Consider the following 12979-nt stretch of genomic DNA (forward strand, 5'->3'; position numbering starts at 1 on the left):
AACAAGAAAAATCGTATCAACTAATCAACTTCAAAATAGCCGACAGAGGATGTAAAGCAAACATGTCAGTGTTGTGACGGGGGGATTCCATGCTCGGAACTTTTAAAAGTTCTTACTTACAGTTAGGAAGATTAGCTGGTCTACATGTTATTCCTATGTGCTAATTTGTGTTGACTGCATACAAAGTTTGACCACAGACATGCAGATAAAACCAAAACAACAATGAAACTATCGAAAAATGATGAGTGACTAGATATTTCCCCAGCAAAGTTTAAAATTTTATTTTCCTTCAGGTAAACTCTCCTGCTGATATTTTACAGGAAAATAAGTATCTGTAGATAAAGGAAACCATTCAATAATCAAATCTTCATATCAGAATTTTAATGATTTCATCAGTGTTACAGAATCTACTCTCTTCTTACTATTAAGGTAATAGCACCCTCTAAAATGAATTTAATGCAACAATTAGTTTAAATATACAGATAGCACTTGAATAATAATGCTTTTAAATAGACCAATTTCATCTTTCAGTCATTAGATTGGCATCTCAATAACGCAGATAAGTTCATCACTACAAAGCAAGCCAACACGAGTGGTCACACGTAAAATGTCTAATCCAGAGTTCAGACCTCTTGAGGAGTTTGGTATCTACCATCTCACTTCTCAGCTTTTTAATCTATAGTACATTTCCAGCGATTCCATTCTATCCCATTTAGAGGTTGTATTAATGACATGAGAATTAAGTGCTAACATTGTTTACTGGTATCATCATTTAAAAATAATTCATTCACCTGATTTTAGGAAGCACTTCAATTATATTTTTCACTATGCCACTTTTGTTCTTTACATCTAGTTTATCCTTTCTGGAATACATTTACCACTTTACCTACTTTTAGCGAGTTGGTGCCTAAATATACACAAAATCACAGTATTTTCTATGGGCCACGTGTCTATAAACTGGTTTCTATTTTCTTCAAGGAAAGCTATTCTTTCCAGGGCTTCCTCTTTCCTCTAAGAAACCATAGGTAACACTACCCTCTCCCTAACCAGCCTACTTAAGAGATCTAAGGCACAGCTTTCCATGGTGGGATTGGGGAGCTGAGATGACCAGGCAGGTGAAAAAACCTACCCAGGAGGTAAAGTCTATTTGTGAACCTGGATTCATCTTTGATTCCACTGAGCATTTGGTGAGTGGATATTCAGATATTTCAGGAAACAAGGCTATAATCTCAGCTCCTCTTGTTTCAATTACCTGTTACCTCTAGGAGTTTCACTATTTTTTGCCACCAGGCACCCTTTAGCATTGTCCTGGGTACGTTGCAAACAACAATGGTCCTGCCTAATTTTTTTCCCCAAGTTTCTTTCTAATTTTTTTTCCCCCAAGCTCCACACGGTTCTTTTCAAGGATTGCGTGGCCTACATTTTCCCTAATGTAGTTTGTGCTCTCTTGCAATTCTGGACCTTCAAATGCTGAAATAGAAAAGATGCTTGTGCTCTGTCACTACAGATTACCAGAAAGAAAACATTGTTTTATCTAATCTGATTTTTTAATGCGATTAATAGTGATTTAGTTTTCAAGGAAGCAAATAATTACAGAGCAAGAGAAAATATTGCTGAGATGGTGCTACTCAGACCAGTGCTAGACCCGAGAGGAAAGAAACGTATATTCATGGTGTGTTTTTTTTTTTTTTTCAAGCCTACAGAGTAGAGGTCTCATGGTGTCTTACTATTAAAATCAAACTAAAATGACTAATCAGGAAACAGCAATAATGAATTTCACGATGGAAACAACATACCTGGAATGAATCCGTCAGTATTTGGATCTCTTTTTTGGGGGAAAAATAAAATGAAAACCCATGTCCATTGGAAAGAAATATGACAAGGAGTGCCCACAGGTGCACCCTGCTGTTGGGAATGCATCTCTCCAAAATTCAATGTTCCAAGGTCATCACATTTCATTTTTCAACAGTTTTCACTTTCTTCATGTTCTCCCAATTTAAGAAGATAGATAGATTTCTACAGTATTCAGGAATTATTAGAAATTTCATTCCATTTGAAGAAGGAATAACAGGTATTCTGGGACATGGGTGCAAAAGTTGGCTTTTTCAACCGAGTTCTCAGACGTAATTGTCAATAAAGTGCATTTCACATAAACGTACCCATTAGGAGAGTAATTTAAAGTGCAATATGTAAAGTACTTCAAATAGTGCAAAGTTGTTAAATATATACATTGTATGTGCCAAGTCCAAATAAAGCAGGATCTTACCTACCAGAAGCCAGAGAGGACAATGGAAACATACTTCCCCATCCTTCATCCTTTGCAGGTATGTGTATTTTGGTCCATGTGCATGAGTGTGTGTGTGTGTGTGTATGACTGCCTCTGCACATGTACGTAACTGCTTAATGGTCTGTGCAAATGTTTGAAGCTGGTTTCCTAGAATTTGAAACCTTTAAACACTGACATAACTATGCAATCTCCACATCAAAGGAGCATTAGGCTTGTAATAATGGTTGAGATATTTCAGCCTGAAAATCTGGTAAGGCAGGTATTTGACTGCGAGTTAAATGTTTAATGAAAATTATTAAAAACACAATAACTATAATGCTACCGAGAGAGACCCCTATGAAAGAAGCGTATGGCTCCTCTTGTTCATTTTCTCTTGGTTTGACACTACCATGGAGGAGAGGAGGGCTCTGTGTATAAGGACTCGCTCTTGGAGTTGGTGAACTCAGCAGATCCTGGACGTTCCTGAGTGATCCGTTGTGTGGCACTGCAGTGATATTGAGGAGGTGGCAGAGCAGGGGGTACAGATCTGTTGAGTTCATGGCTTCTTTTGTGAAATTCTTTCGGAAGGCAGGACCGTGGGCTAAAAATATGGGATGCATTTCTGCTAATGCATTATCATAACCGTGGTTGCCTACTGTGAAGATAAAATGCATGAACAAGTTAGCCAACCAGATGGTATTAAAATGGAAATAATTGTATCATCAAATTGTGAACTTAAATGCAAATGTTATCTAATTTGACTTTTAAATAAAAGGATCTTTTACAAATAATCTCTGCTGTTGTCAACACCACCATTCACTTCAGGAAACGAAAAGTCAAATGATCACAAATCTTTCTCTCCAGGCAACACTACCTTCAGCAGCACAGGAAGAAGGGGAAAGAGCAAAGCTGAGGCAAGTCAGGGGAACATGAAAGTGACATTTTTTTTAAAGTCAGGACTTGTGGGTAAAATCTTGACTTTGGTGGTTCAGATCAGGATCCAACTTAGCATTGTGTGCTTTCGTGTGGTTACAAAGAAGTAAAAACTTTAGGAGTCTCCTGACTTATCAAGTCAGACGATGATACAAAATTGAAGGATGAAAACTCCTGCATGATAAAAGCTGCCTTTTATTTTTATTATGTTTTTGAATTTTTGAATTTTATTTTATTTATTTTTTTATACAGCATGTTCTTATTAGCCATCCATTTTATACATATTAGTGTATATATGTCAATCCCAATCTCCCAATTCATCCTACCACCCCCCCACCACCACCTCCCCTGCCACTTTCCCCCCTTGGTGTCCATACGTTTGTTCTTTACATCTGTGTCTCTATTTCTGCCAAAAGCTGCCTTTTAAAGGCATGTGCGTCTAGCATAATATCAGGGTGCTACTGCTGATGAGACGGCAACCAAAGAAAACTGAAAGGCTTTATTTTTAAAGGTGGTGAGAAGGACTAGCAAATTAGCCTCTACTGCTTGTGTTTGCTACTGGGAAATATGCAATGAGAACACAGCATTGCAAAAAAGAAAATCCTAAATTAATTCCCCTGAGAGTCATCTCCTCAAAGTAATTCCAAATCTGCCTGGCAAAATCCACCTAAAGAAGTCATTCTTAGTGCCATGATTCTTTTGAGTTTATTATTCAAGTGAAAATAACGCTGGATTTATGAATCACTAGGAATCATCTGACGGGACTGTGCTATTCTAGTTAATTAATCGATAGTAACCTTGGGAAATGTGCCATTATATAATTTGTAATTGATTGGATGACTGCTGTGCTCATGTCTATGGAAAGTTGGATCTAGACTCTAATCATGAAGGCAAAGATCAATCATATCACACTTCTTACTAGAAAATCAGATTTGAAGTGAACTCATTATGACTTAGAAAACTTTTCCCATGAAGAGGGACTTTGTTTCATAGTGGTAGCCCCTACAATAAATGCTGGATCCAGTAGACAGTATTTAATAATGGATGCCTAAGGGCAGAGGTTCTCAAACTTGAATCTCAAACTTGAGACCCCGGGGTAGGGGGATGGGTGCAGGTAAAAACACAGACCGCTGGGCTCTACCCTCACAGTTTCTAGTTCAGTAGGTCTGGGTTGGGCCCAAGAATCTGCATTTCTAACAAGTTCCCAGGTGATTTGGATGCTGCTGGTCCAGGGAACACACTTTGAGAACCACTGCTGTTGGACATTAGGGCTGAATTCTCTTATAGAACTCAGGCTGAGAAGGACTGTAGTAGCCAGTACTTAATTATTTGTTGAATAAATAATTAGGTTGAACATCATGTAACAGAAATAGGAGCACTATTAAGGTTTTCTGCTCAAAATAGGTGTGACTCATCTAGTATGTGTAGTTCACCAGACCAAAATTTCAAGAGAGCCACTTACATTTATGTTAATTGTAAATTGTAATTCAATCTCCTCAGAGATAGCAGTTCTTTTTTGAGCAACCCCTCTAACATAAGAGCTTCCTGCACAGTACATGAAAACCTGAACATATAAAGGTGGCAACTATTCTCCTGGCCAAGGAAATTACTTTTAAAGGCCTTCTTAAAACAGCTCTCCTGGCCTGATTAAATACTGGTTTACAGATTATTATCTATATGTAAAACCTGTTTTCAGGACCAGGACCCATGTACCTGTATGCATCTGCCAATACGACTTACATATGCTCTACAAATGCCATGGCCAGGCAACTGCTTTTCTCTTTATCAATAAACATGATGGGAACCCAATTCTAGCTAAAGGGACATTTTGTTCATATCTTATATGTATCAAGGACCAGTGCCTAAAAGAACATTTCTAGATAGTGTTGACACCATGTGCTTGCTTCAACATTCAAGTAACAGAATGGAAACAACTCCCAGTGAATTGATCGGTAGTGCATGTTAATAGCTCTATCAGCTGGGAAAGTGGAACCCATCCAAGAGAGAGAATTTCAGATGGGGGCTAGTTACAAAAGTGCTGAAGCTCAGAAGCAAACATGGGATGGCAAGGTTACCCAGCGAGTAGAACAGTGGGAACCTCCCATGGCCCCCAGGGCTGGAGGGACAGAAGGAAGAGGTAGTGTCCCCAGAACCCCAAAGGCAGGACTACCCAGTAGGCACTGAGGCCATAGAGCAGGAAGTCGTCCAGAGCTGGGATCACAGAGGACGTGAAGTCACTGTTAGAGACACAGCCTGGGGCAGAGAGAGTGGGGGAAAAATACCCTGGCTTTCTCCCAAACTCCAGCCTTCCACACTCCTGCAAAGGTCCTCTATTGACCAAACTGAACCAGAAACCAGTTCGCAAAGGAGCCTGGGAAATTTAGTCTGTAGGGATCTGTCACTGCTGATACAAAGCAGAGCAGGGTAAGGGCAGGGAGTTTGAGAGCAAATATGCAAATAACAGGCAAAATAAACATGAGTGAAATCCTGTGGATGACTTGTCCATTTGACTAACTTGTTAAAAGCTATATGAGAAGGGAAAACTACACTTAAGGATAGCAGGGGGACCTCCCTGGTGGTCCAGTGGTTAAGACTCTGCGCTTCCAGTGCAGAGGGTGCGGGTTCGATCCCTGGACGGGGAGCTAAGATCCCACAAGCTGCGTGGTGTGGCCAAAAATAAATTAAAAAAAAAAGGATAGCAGGAAGCTCTTTATTTTGCATGCTTTAATTTTAAATAGGATTTACATTATATTCTAAATTTATTCAATGGAAATATCTCCAAAATTATACCACTACGTATTCATTAGGAAAATATATCTTGATACATTTTTATCCATGCCAATATGCACTTCTTTTCAGAAATGTTTCCAAGGTGTAAAGCAAAGCTGGCCTATATTTGGTAGAGCCAAAAGCACAAAAGAAACTAGAAAGCTAACAACTGGAAAGAAAAATAGAGATCAAATTCTTTTGAAATCAGAGTATAAAACAGATGCAGAAAATGATTCAATTTATAAAATTCAGTTAGGTTTTCCTCCGGAACATAATGGTTATAGTAAGCAGTACAGGGCACTATGCTTATCTTTGGTCTGAAGGCTTCAAGAGAAGTAAATGTTCCACTTTTAGGAGGTTACCTCATTTTAAAGCCCCAATAAATCTTTATTGGGATCTTTATTGGATCTTTATTTAGCTATTAATGTGTGACACTAGCTAGTTATTCGATCGATAAACAGACTGTTGAATACGGCAGAAACAACTCCCACTTAGCCTCCACTTTAGCAGACAATGATGCAGAATGGGGAAAAATACTATAACATACTCACACAGAAAGTCATCTGACTTATTCCGTAAAATATACCACCCTTCGTCAGCCACTGCGAGAACTGGCTGAATTCGACTGTTGTATTTGTAATGCCATCTTTCTGGAATCTCTTCTTTTTTGTAAACAGTCAGATTAGGATGAGCATGAGCTAGTGCTTCATAGACCTCATCAAATTTGCCTAAAAGAGAAGGATGAGGAGAGGCAGTCAGAACAAGACACTCACTGCTACAGCCAAAGAAACAACCATGGCAACAGAGGTCAATCAACGCAGACATCCTACTGACGTAGACAGCCAGCAAGTTCAAGGTAATGAAGCCTCGCCAGACACTTTAGAACTCCCACCCCCTTTGAGGAAATAATCTTGTGGGGGAAACTGAGAAATAATCTTCTCTTAAAGTAAATTCACCTTAAGAGAAGACATTTTATAGAAACAGAAATCTCTAATCCATAAAGATTAAATACACACACACACACACACACACACACACACACACACACAGGTACTAATTGGTGGCACAAAGTAAAATGTCAAGGGCACTGCAACATCCAAACAGAAACAAAGAGCTAAGTTCTGGTAGTTCTGAGTACAGAGATAGAGAATCTCAAGACAAGAAAATTCGGTAAGTGGAGGGTGAGGGTTGGTCAAACGTTCTTTGAAACCCTGGAGGCGTTGCAGAAGTACTCCCTGTAACTTCAAACGCAGTAAACCTGGGCAATATCTTTAATCCTCTTCTTGTTTTTCAAATCCATTTGTTGGGGCTTCCTCCCTGCCAACAAGGGAACACCATACCAACTTGTTCAGGGGAACCGAAGGGTTAATGCAATTTTCTTAACCACAAAAGATTGCTATTTTGTATTGAATTGATAGAAATGTTTGTGTGCAGCTGCACGTGCCTATTTTAACATTCACTGTTTCTTATGATCCTCTTAATTCCCCTGCGAGGGATCTAACTCTCATTTGTGAGTTCTTCAGCTTTTCAAGATCTGTTTTCTCATTTCATACCTAGACTAACCCCAGGAGGTGATAAAACAAAAGTCAGGAGTGCAAGTCTGCGTCTTGCTCTGCACTTTTTGACCTGGGGATGTTAAACCTTTTGAGTTTGTTCACCTCTCTTTAAAACAGAAATAATGAGAGACAGAGTTGGTGTGAGGCTTCGAGGAGAGGTTTGTAAAAAGTTTGAGGTACTATTACTTCTTCCCCTGTTTACAGATAAGAAAACTAAATCTCAGGATGACCAAAACTCTCTCCTTCCTGTACCCCACTGCTTTCCTATTAAGCAGGTCCTAACTAAGGATCCATTGAAGGCTTTAGGGCTTCCATAAAATCACTGTAACTGCAGGCACATTTTGTATATATCTTCCCATCTCAATTTCTCTGAGAATGGAGGTTGTAGCTTTCACCATATCCAATGACTCCAAAATGGTTAAATGCGACTACCATAAATACATAGAGAGAGCATCAGTTTTAATATTCTAGCAAAAAGTGAAAAATCAGACTCTGAGAAAAGAGAGAGTTTGTCTTTTCAGAGACTAAGGATTCAATCCCAGAATATTACCATGACAAAGGCAAGCACACTTGAAAGACACAGAAACAAAAATCCCCCACTCAATCGCAATGGGCACAGGCAGACCCAGCCCCAGACCACCAGTCTGTTCAGACTTACCTTCTTTGGGCAAGACGGCTGCCACCGGCGATTGGTCAATCAGGGTATAGTGGTCTTTATCCAGATACTGGTCAAGCTCTATGATCCTTTCCTCAGAACACTGCGTCATTCCATGATCACTTGTGATGATTAGGTTCAGAATGTTCCACAACTTTGCCTTTTTCAGCATTCGTATGAGATACCCTAACTTCTGGTCAATATCTGAAATGACAGGCCCCATGAGTGGGCTGTCTGGTCCCAAATGGTGGCCCATGTCATCAGGTTCTTCCCAATAGAGAAGACCAAGATTGATGGGCTCTTTCGATGTAAACCATTCAATAATTTTGGCAACTCTCTCTTCAAATGAGACGGACTCATTGTAAGGCATATAGTAAGTAGGAAAGCTTTTATGTATTTTGACATCTGTTCCGGGCCACATGGCTGCACCACTCGTATGTCCTGCCCTCTGATTTGTGATCCATATTGGCGTCGCTTCTTCCCAAAACTCAGAATCATAAATGTTCATATTATCCAAGGAGAAAGATTTGTTCAGAACAGGATCAAACATGTCATTTGCCACAATGCCATGATTCTCGGCAAAGAGGCCAGTTACCAAAGTATAATGGTTAGGGTAGGTCTTTGTAATGAAAATATTAGTAACTTGCTTCACGTGGACACCGTATTTTATAACATGATGAAAATGGGGTGTTGGAACTCTGTATAAGTAATCCCAACGTAATCCATCAAATGAAACTAGTAGAACCTTTGGCTGGTCTGGTTGGAGAGAAAATGTAATTGAAAGTGTCAATGCAGCAAGTATGAAGGACACCCAGAGAAGTTTTGAAGTCATTTTCAAAGTACTTGATCAGTTCAGTGTAAGATAATCTGTTTAAGAAACACATAGAAGTTAATGGCAATAATTTTGTTTTGTATACTTTACCCAAAATGGAGAGGGATGGTGCTTAGTAATCCCAGTTATATCATAAATCACAGCCTGGAAGGATTATGCTGCAGAACTTCGTCTTAAACAAGAGACCTGGGGCTCCCTGTATAAATAAAGCTAAAAATTACATTTGCATTTTAGAAACTGTTTTAGTTTCCAAGAATTTATTGAAACGTTCCTCAAAGAAATTATTTAAATAAGCTCCTCAAATATCATTTTAAAAGATGATATAATTTACATACAACTTTTCAGAAACATTTTCAGGTTGACTCAGACTTCTGACTCCTGGTCAGAAACATTTATACAGTCAAATACCTGTGGGCATATTTATCATTATGGTTAGATGGGCTATAGGAACATAGCAACAAGCAAATTTGCACTAGCAAATTCAAAACTAATACTTTTTAAAAGTACATGTGTACACCTCTGTTTTTCAAAGGCAAGGCCTTATGTCTGGTCCATCATGGTAAGAGATGTGAGAGATGTCATGAGAGAGAGGAGAAAATAGATTAACTTGGTATCCTGAAGTGACAAAATTTGTGACATTCAAATATATTTGTGAAATGTAATTTGCATTCATGTATTAATAATCAAAGCATAGCCTTCTTTAAACAAAACATTTAGATTCTGAACTAAGTATAAACTGAAACATAATTCTAAAATTTGATGTTGACCTTCCTAATCTTAAAATTCATCAACATTTAATCTTATCAGTGATGAGTGTAGAAAAGGCACTTCCCAGGATTAAATAATCTCTTGGGATCAACGTTGTTGTTATTGTCGTTGGTAATCTGCCTATATTTCTAAAAAGCTTTTATTCTATTCAAGAAAGTTAATAAGAGATAATATGAAAAAACAATACATATGTAAATTTGGTCAGTTCCCATTGGGTTTGCAAATCCAGTAAGGATCTTTTGTTCTCTCCCTCTGCTGTCCATTCTTGCATGAAGGTATTTATAAGCCCACCGAAACCTGGATCTAACCGTATTTTGTGCCAAGAAATCTCTTGAGGGACTTCCCTGGTGGCGCAGTGGTTAAGAATCCGCCTGCCAATGCAGGGGACACAGGTTCGATCCCTGGTCCAGGAAGATCCCACATGCCGCAGAGCAGCTAAGCCCGTGCGCCACAACTACTGAGCCTCTAGAGCCCGTGAGCCACAACTACTGAAGCCCGCACGCCTACAGCCCGTGCTCCGCAACAAGAGAAGCCACTGCAATGAGAAGCCCGCGCACAGCAACAAAGAGTAGCCCCCGCTCGCAGCAACTACAGAAAGCCTGCGCACAGCAACAAAGACTCAACGCGGCCCCAAATTAAATAAATAAATAGATAGATAGATAGATAGATAAATAAATAAATTGATATTAAAAAAAGCAATCGAATTCAGCTTTTGACATTTTCCTCTATCTTAATAAATTAATTCAGTAACTGTGGTAAGCAGGAAAGAACTGCTTTCCTGGGACAAACGAAAACAAACAAAGGCTAAGTGTTGCCTCAAGCTTAGTAATGTTTGGTAAGAGGAACCAACATCATCACATCGATGACATAAAGCAACAAACTGGGAAGTGGGGGTAGGGATGGAAGAAGATCTGATTTCTTTCTTCTCCACGCACAAAATGCTGCACTGCGCCGTGGAGTCCCTAGTTCTGGGTCCAGATTTCACTGCGCTGCTTTCCAATTCCTCCTCCCCTCCAACCCTTCCCCCACAGACAGCCTTGGAAATCTGGAGGGACGGGGCGCCAAGAAACGAGAGGGAGGAAACTGAAGGAGGAGTAGGTGTGTGTAGAGCGAATATACATCAAGAGGAGGGTGATACATCGCCCCATCTTCTTCACCGGGATTCCATCCTAGCTCCTGGAAGGATCTCGGGGTAGGGTACGTTCCCAATTCGCAAACCTCCCGCCCACCGAGGCTGGCAGATGCCCTAACGTGGGCTCTGTGTATGTGTGCAGTGGAAACGGGTGGGAGGGTAGTTCGGGGGGCCCGCAGGAGGCGGGTGGGTCCCCGGCAGGCCAGCCTCCCACACTCCCGGACTCTTACCCTCGCGGCGATCCGCTCAGTCCGCATCTGCTTGGGGCAATGGGAGGGAGGGCCTGGAGGGGGCTCCCTCCCGCAGACCGGGGGCAATAGCGGGGAGGCGGCGGCGGCAAGGGGCACCCCCCAACGAACCTGCAGTCCCTGACCTTTAAGCCACCTCAGCGCAGAGCACCTGACCAGCACCGCAGGCCCGCCTCAGGCCCCGCCTCTTGGCTCCCATTGGCTATAGTTCCTGCTGGGGTTGCGGAGCAACAGCCGGGCTCCTGGGATCGCTGTCCCGCCTGTCAATCAGCGGGAGCGGGGCGGGCTCTGGGGGGTTCGGAAGATGGATGGGGCGGGAGCAAGGGGAGGCGTGGACCCGGCCGGGAGGCCCGGGGGCGGCGAGGCGAAGGCGCCGGGCGCTCGCCAAGGTCTTCTCTGCAGCGTCAGGAAACCTTTACGCGCTGTGCGTTTTCTAGACGGGCAGTTGTGCCTGTAGTCAGTGATGCAGAGAGATCATAGTGCGCTAGCCCATTTTTCTTTGTTGTTTTCTTACCACAAATGGGTGGCACCATACCCTGGACTTTACACTGAGGAACACCTGAGCACCCCAGGATGTCGATAGGACGATGCAAAATCTAATTTAAAAGGATTTAATTTAGTGAGCTCTGCAGCCTCAATGTTTATTGTCCAGGTTTTGGCAATGTCAGGTCTCTGAGGGATCTGCAATAGTGTGGCACCTAAGAATGCACATATTACACCAAGCCGGGTTCTGAATCGGGTTAATTTACACAGGGTGAGAGACTGAACAGCATGGGTGCATCCAGGCGCCAGACTCTGCTCCTAGCTTTGTTTCCAAATATGCAATAAAGCTCTGAACTTCGGGTCTGATGCCTCTTTCAGGAAGTCTTCTTTGGCCTTGTTTCTTCTGCTCCCTTACCATAGTGGATTAATTTTTCAGGTTTTTTGGTAATCAGTGGTATTTTTAGGTCAGAGGGAGTGCAGGCATGTGCACAGTTTGCCAGTTTGATCCCAACTATATTTATCATAAATTGTAGCAGTGACTCTGAGCTCCTCTGAATTTGTCCATCTACAGAATTCCCAGGCCTAATTCTGACCACCATGCAATGGGCAATAATATCTGCTTGGTTGTCACAACTTAAGCTTCAACAACTTAAGCCTTTAAAATGGAGAGCAAAGCCAGTAGCTCTGGGTCCCCTCCAGGGCTCACATTCCCTGTCTGGTATACTGGGACTGTAAAATGAATAGACAGTCCTGCTGATACTTAATTAAATGAGGCAAACATTTTGGTCCTTGTTTTTTTCTCTGTCTCTCAACTTCTCATAGAGGGACAGTCCCTACCCCAATGGCTTCCTTCCAAATGCATCATACCATCACCAGGGGTGTCTGGGCACTCTTCCATGGCCTTTTATTTGTAGTGACTTGAGTTTATGGTTTTCCACATGTGGGATGGGGATTAAGAGGGAAGCTGGTGTCTCTGTTTACCCAGACCCAGTGACAATGACGTTGTACAGGTTGTTCCAAGTCTCCAGAGCCCTGTCCATTGAAATTGCCCCAACTTGGAACGGGGTGGCCCAGGATTATGTCTTTGTCCCCCTAGAATAGGCCCCCCTATGTTCTCCCAAAACAGTCAGAGAACAGCATATGCTGATTAGAGAGCAGAGTAGTGAAAACAGGCCTGTCTCTTACATGGATCGCTGAGCATCGTTGGACTCTGTTCAGATGACACTGCCTGGCTCTGCAAACTTTTTATGGCAGACACGATTGTATTCACGACCCACCCCTGTGAAACAGGCATGGTGCAGCTATTAACCACAGTGCACAGCACGGAAAACGATGCA

The 12979-nt window shown here is 41.6% G+C and overlaps 1 protein-coding gene across 1 annotated transcript; it reads right to left on the bottom strand.

Annotated features, from left to right (window-relative positions):
- Nucleotides 1-359: 359 nt before the first annotated feature.
- Nucleotides 360-11381, bottom strand: ENPP5 (ectonucleotide pyrophosphatase/phosphodiesterase family member 5). The gene is made up of 4 exons (XM_082347625.1): nt 11142-11381; nt 8183-9046; nt 6520-6696; nt 360-2921 (listed from the first exon to the last, which is right to left on the bottom strand). Exons 2-4 carry the CDS (start codon nt 9009-9011, stop codon nt 2494-2496), a joined length of 1434 nt encoding a protein of 477 aa, XP_082203751.1. The 5' UTR covers nt 9012-9046; nt 11142-11381; the 3' UTR covers nt 360-2493.
- Between the last annotated feature and the right edge of the window lie 1598 nt (nt 11382-12979).

Source organism: Balaenoptera borealis (genome assembly GCF_965194805.1).
Source record: "Balaenoptera borealis genome assembly, chromosome: 12".
Taxonomy (NCBI): domain Eukaryota; kingdom Metazoa; phylum Chordata; class Mammalia; order Artiodactyla; family Balaenopteridae; genus Balaenoptera; species Balaenoptera borealis.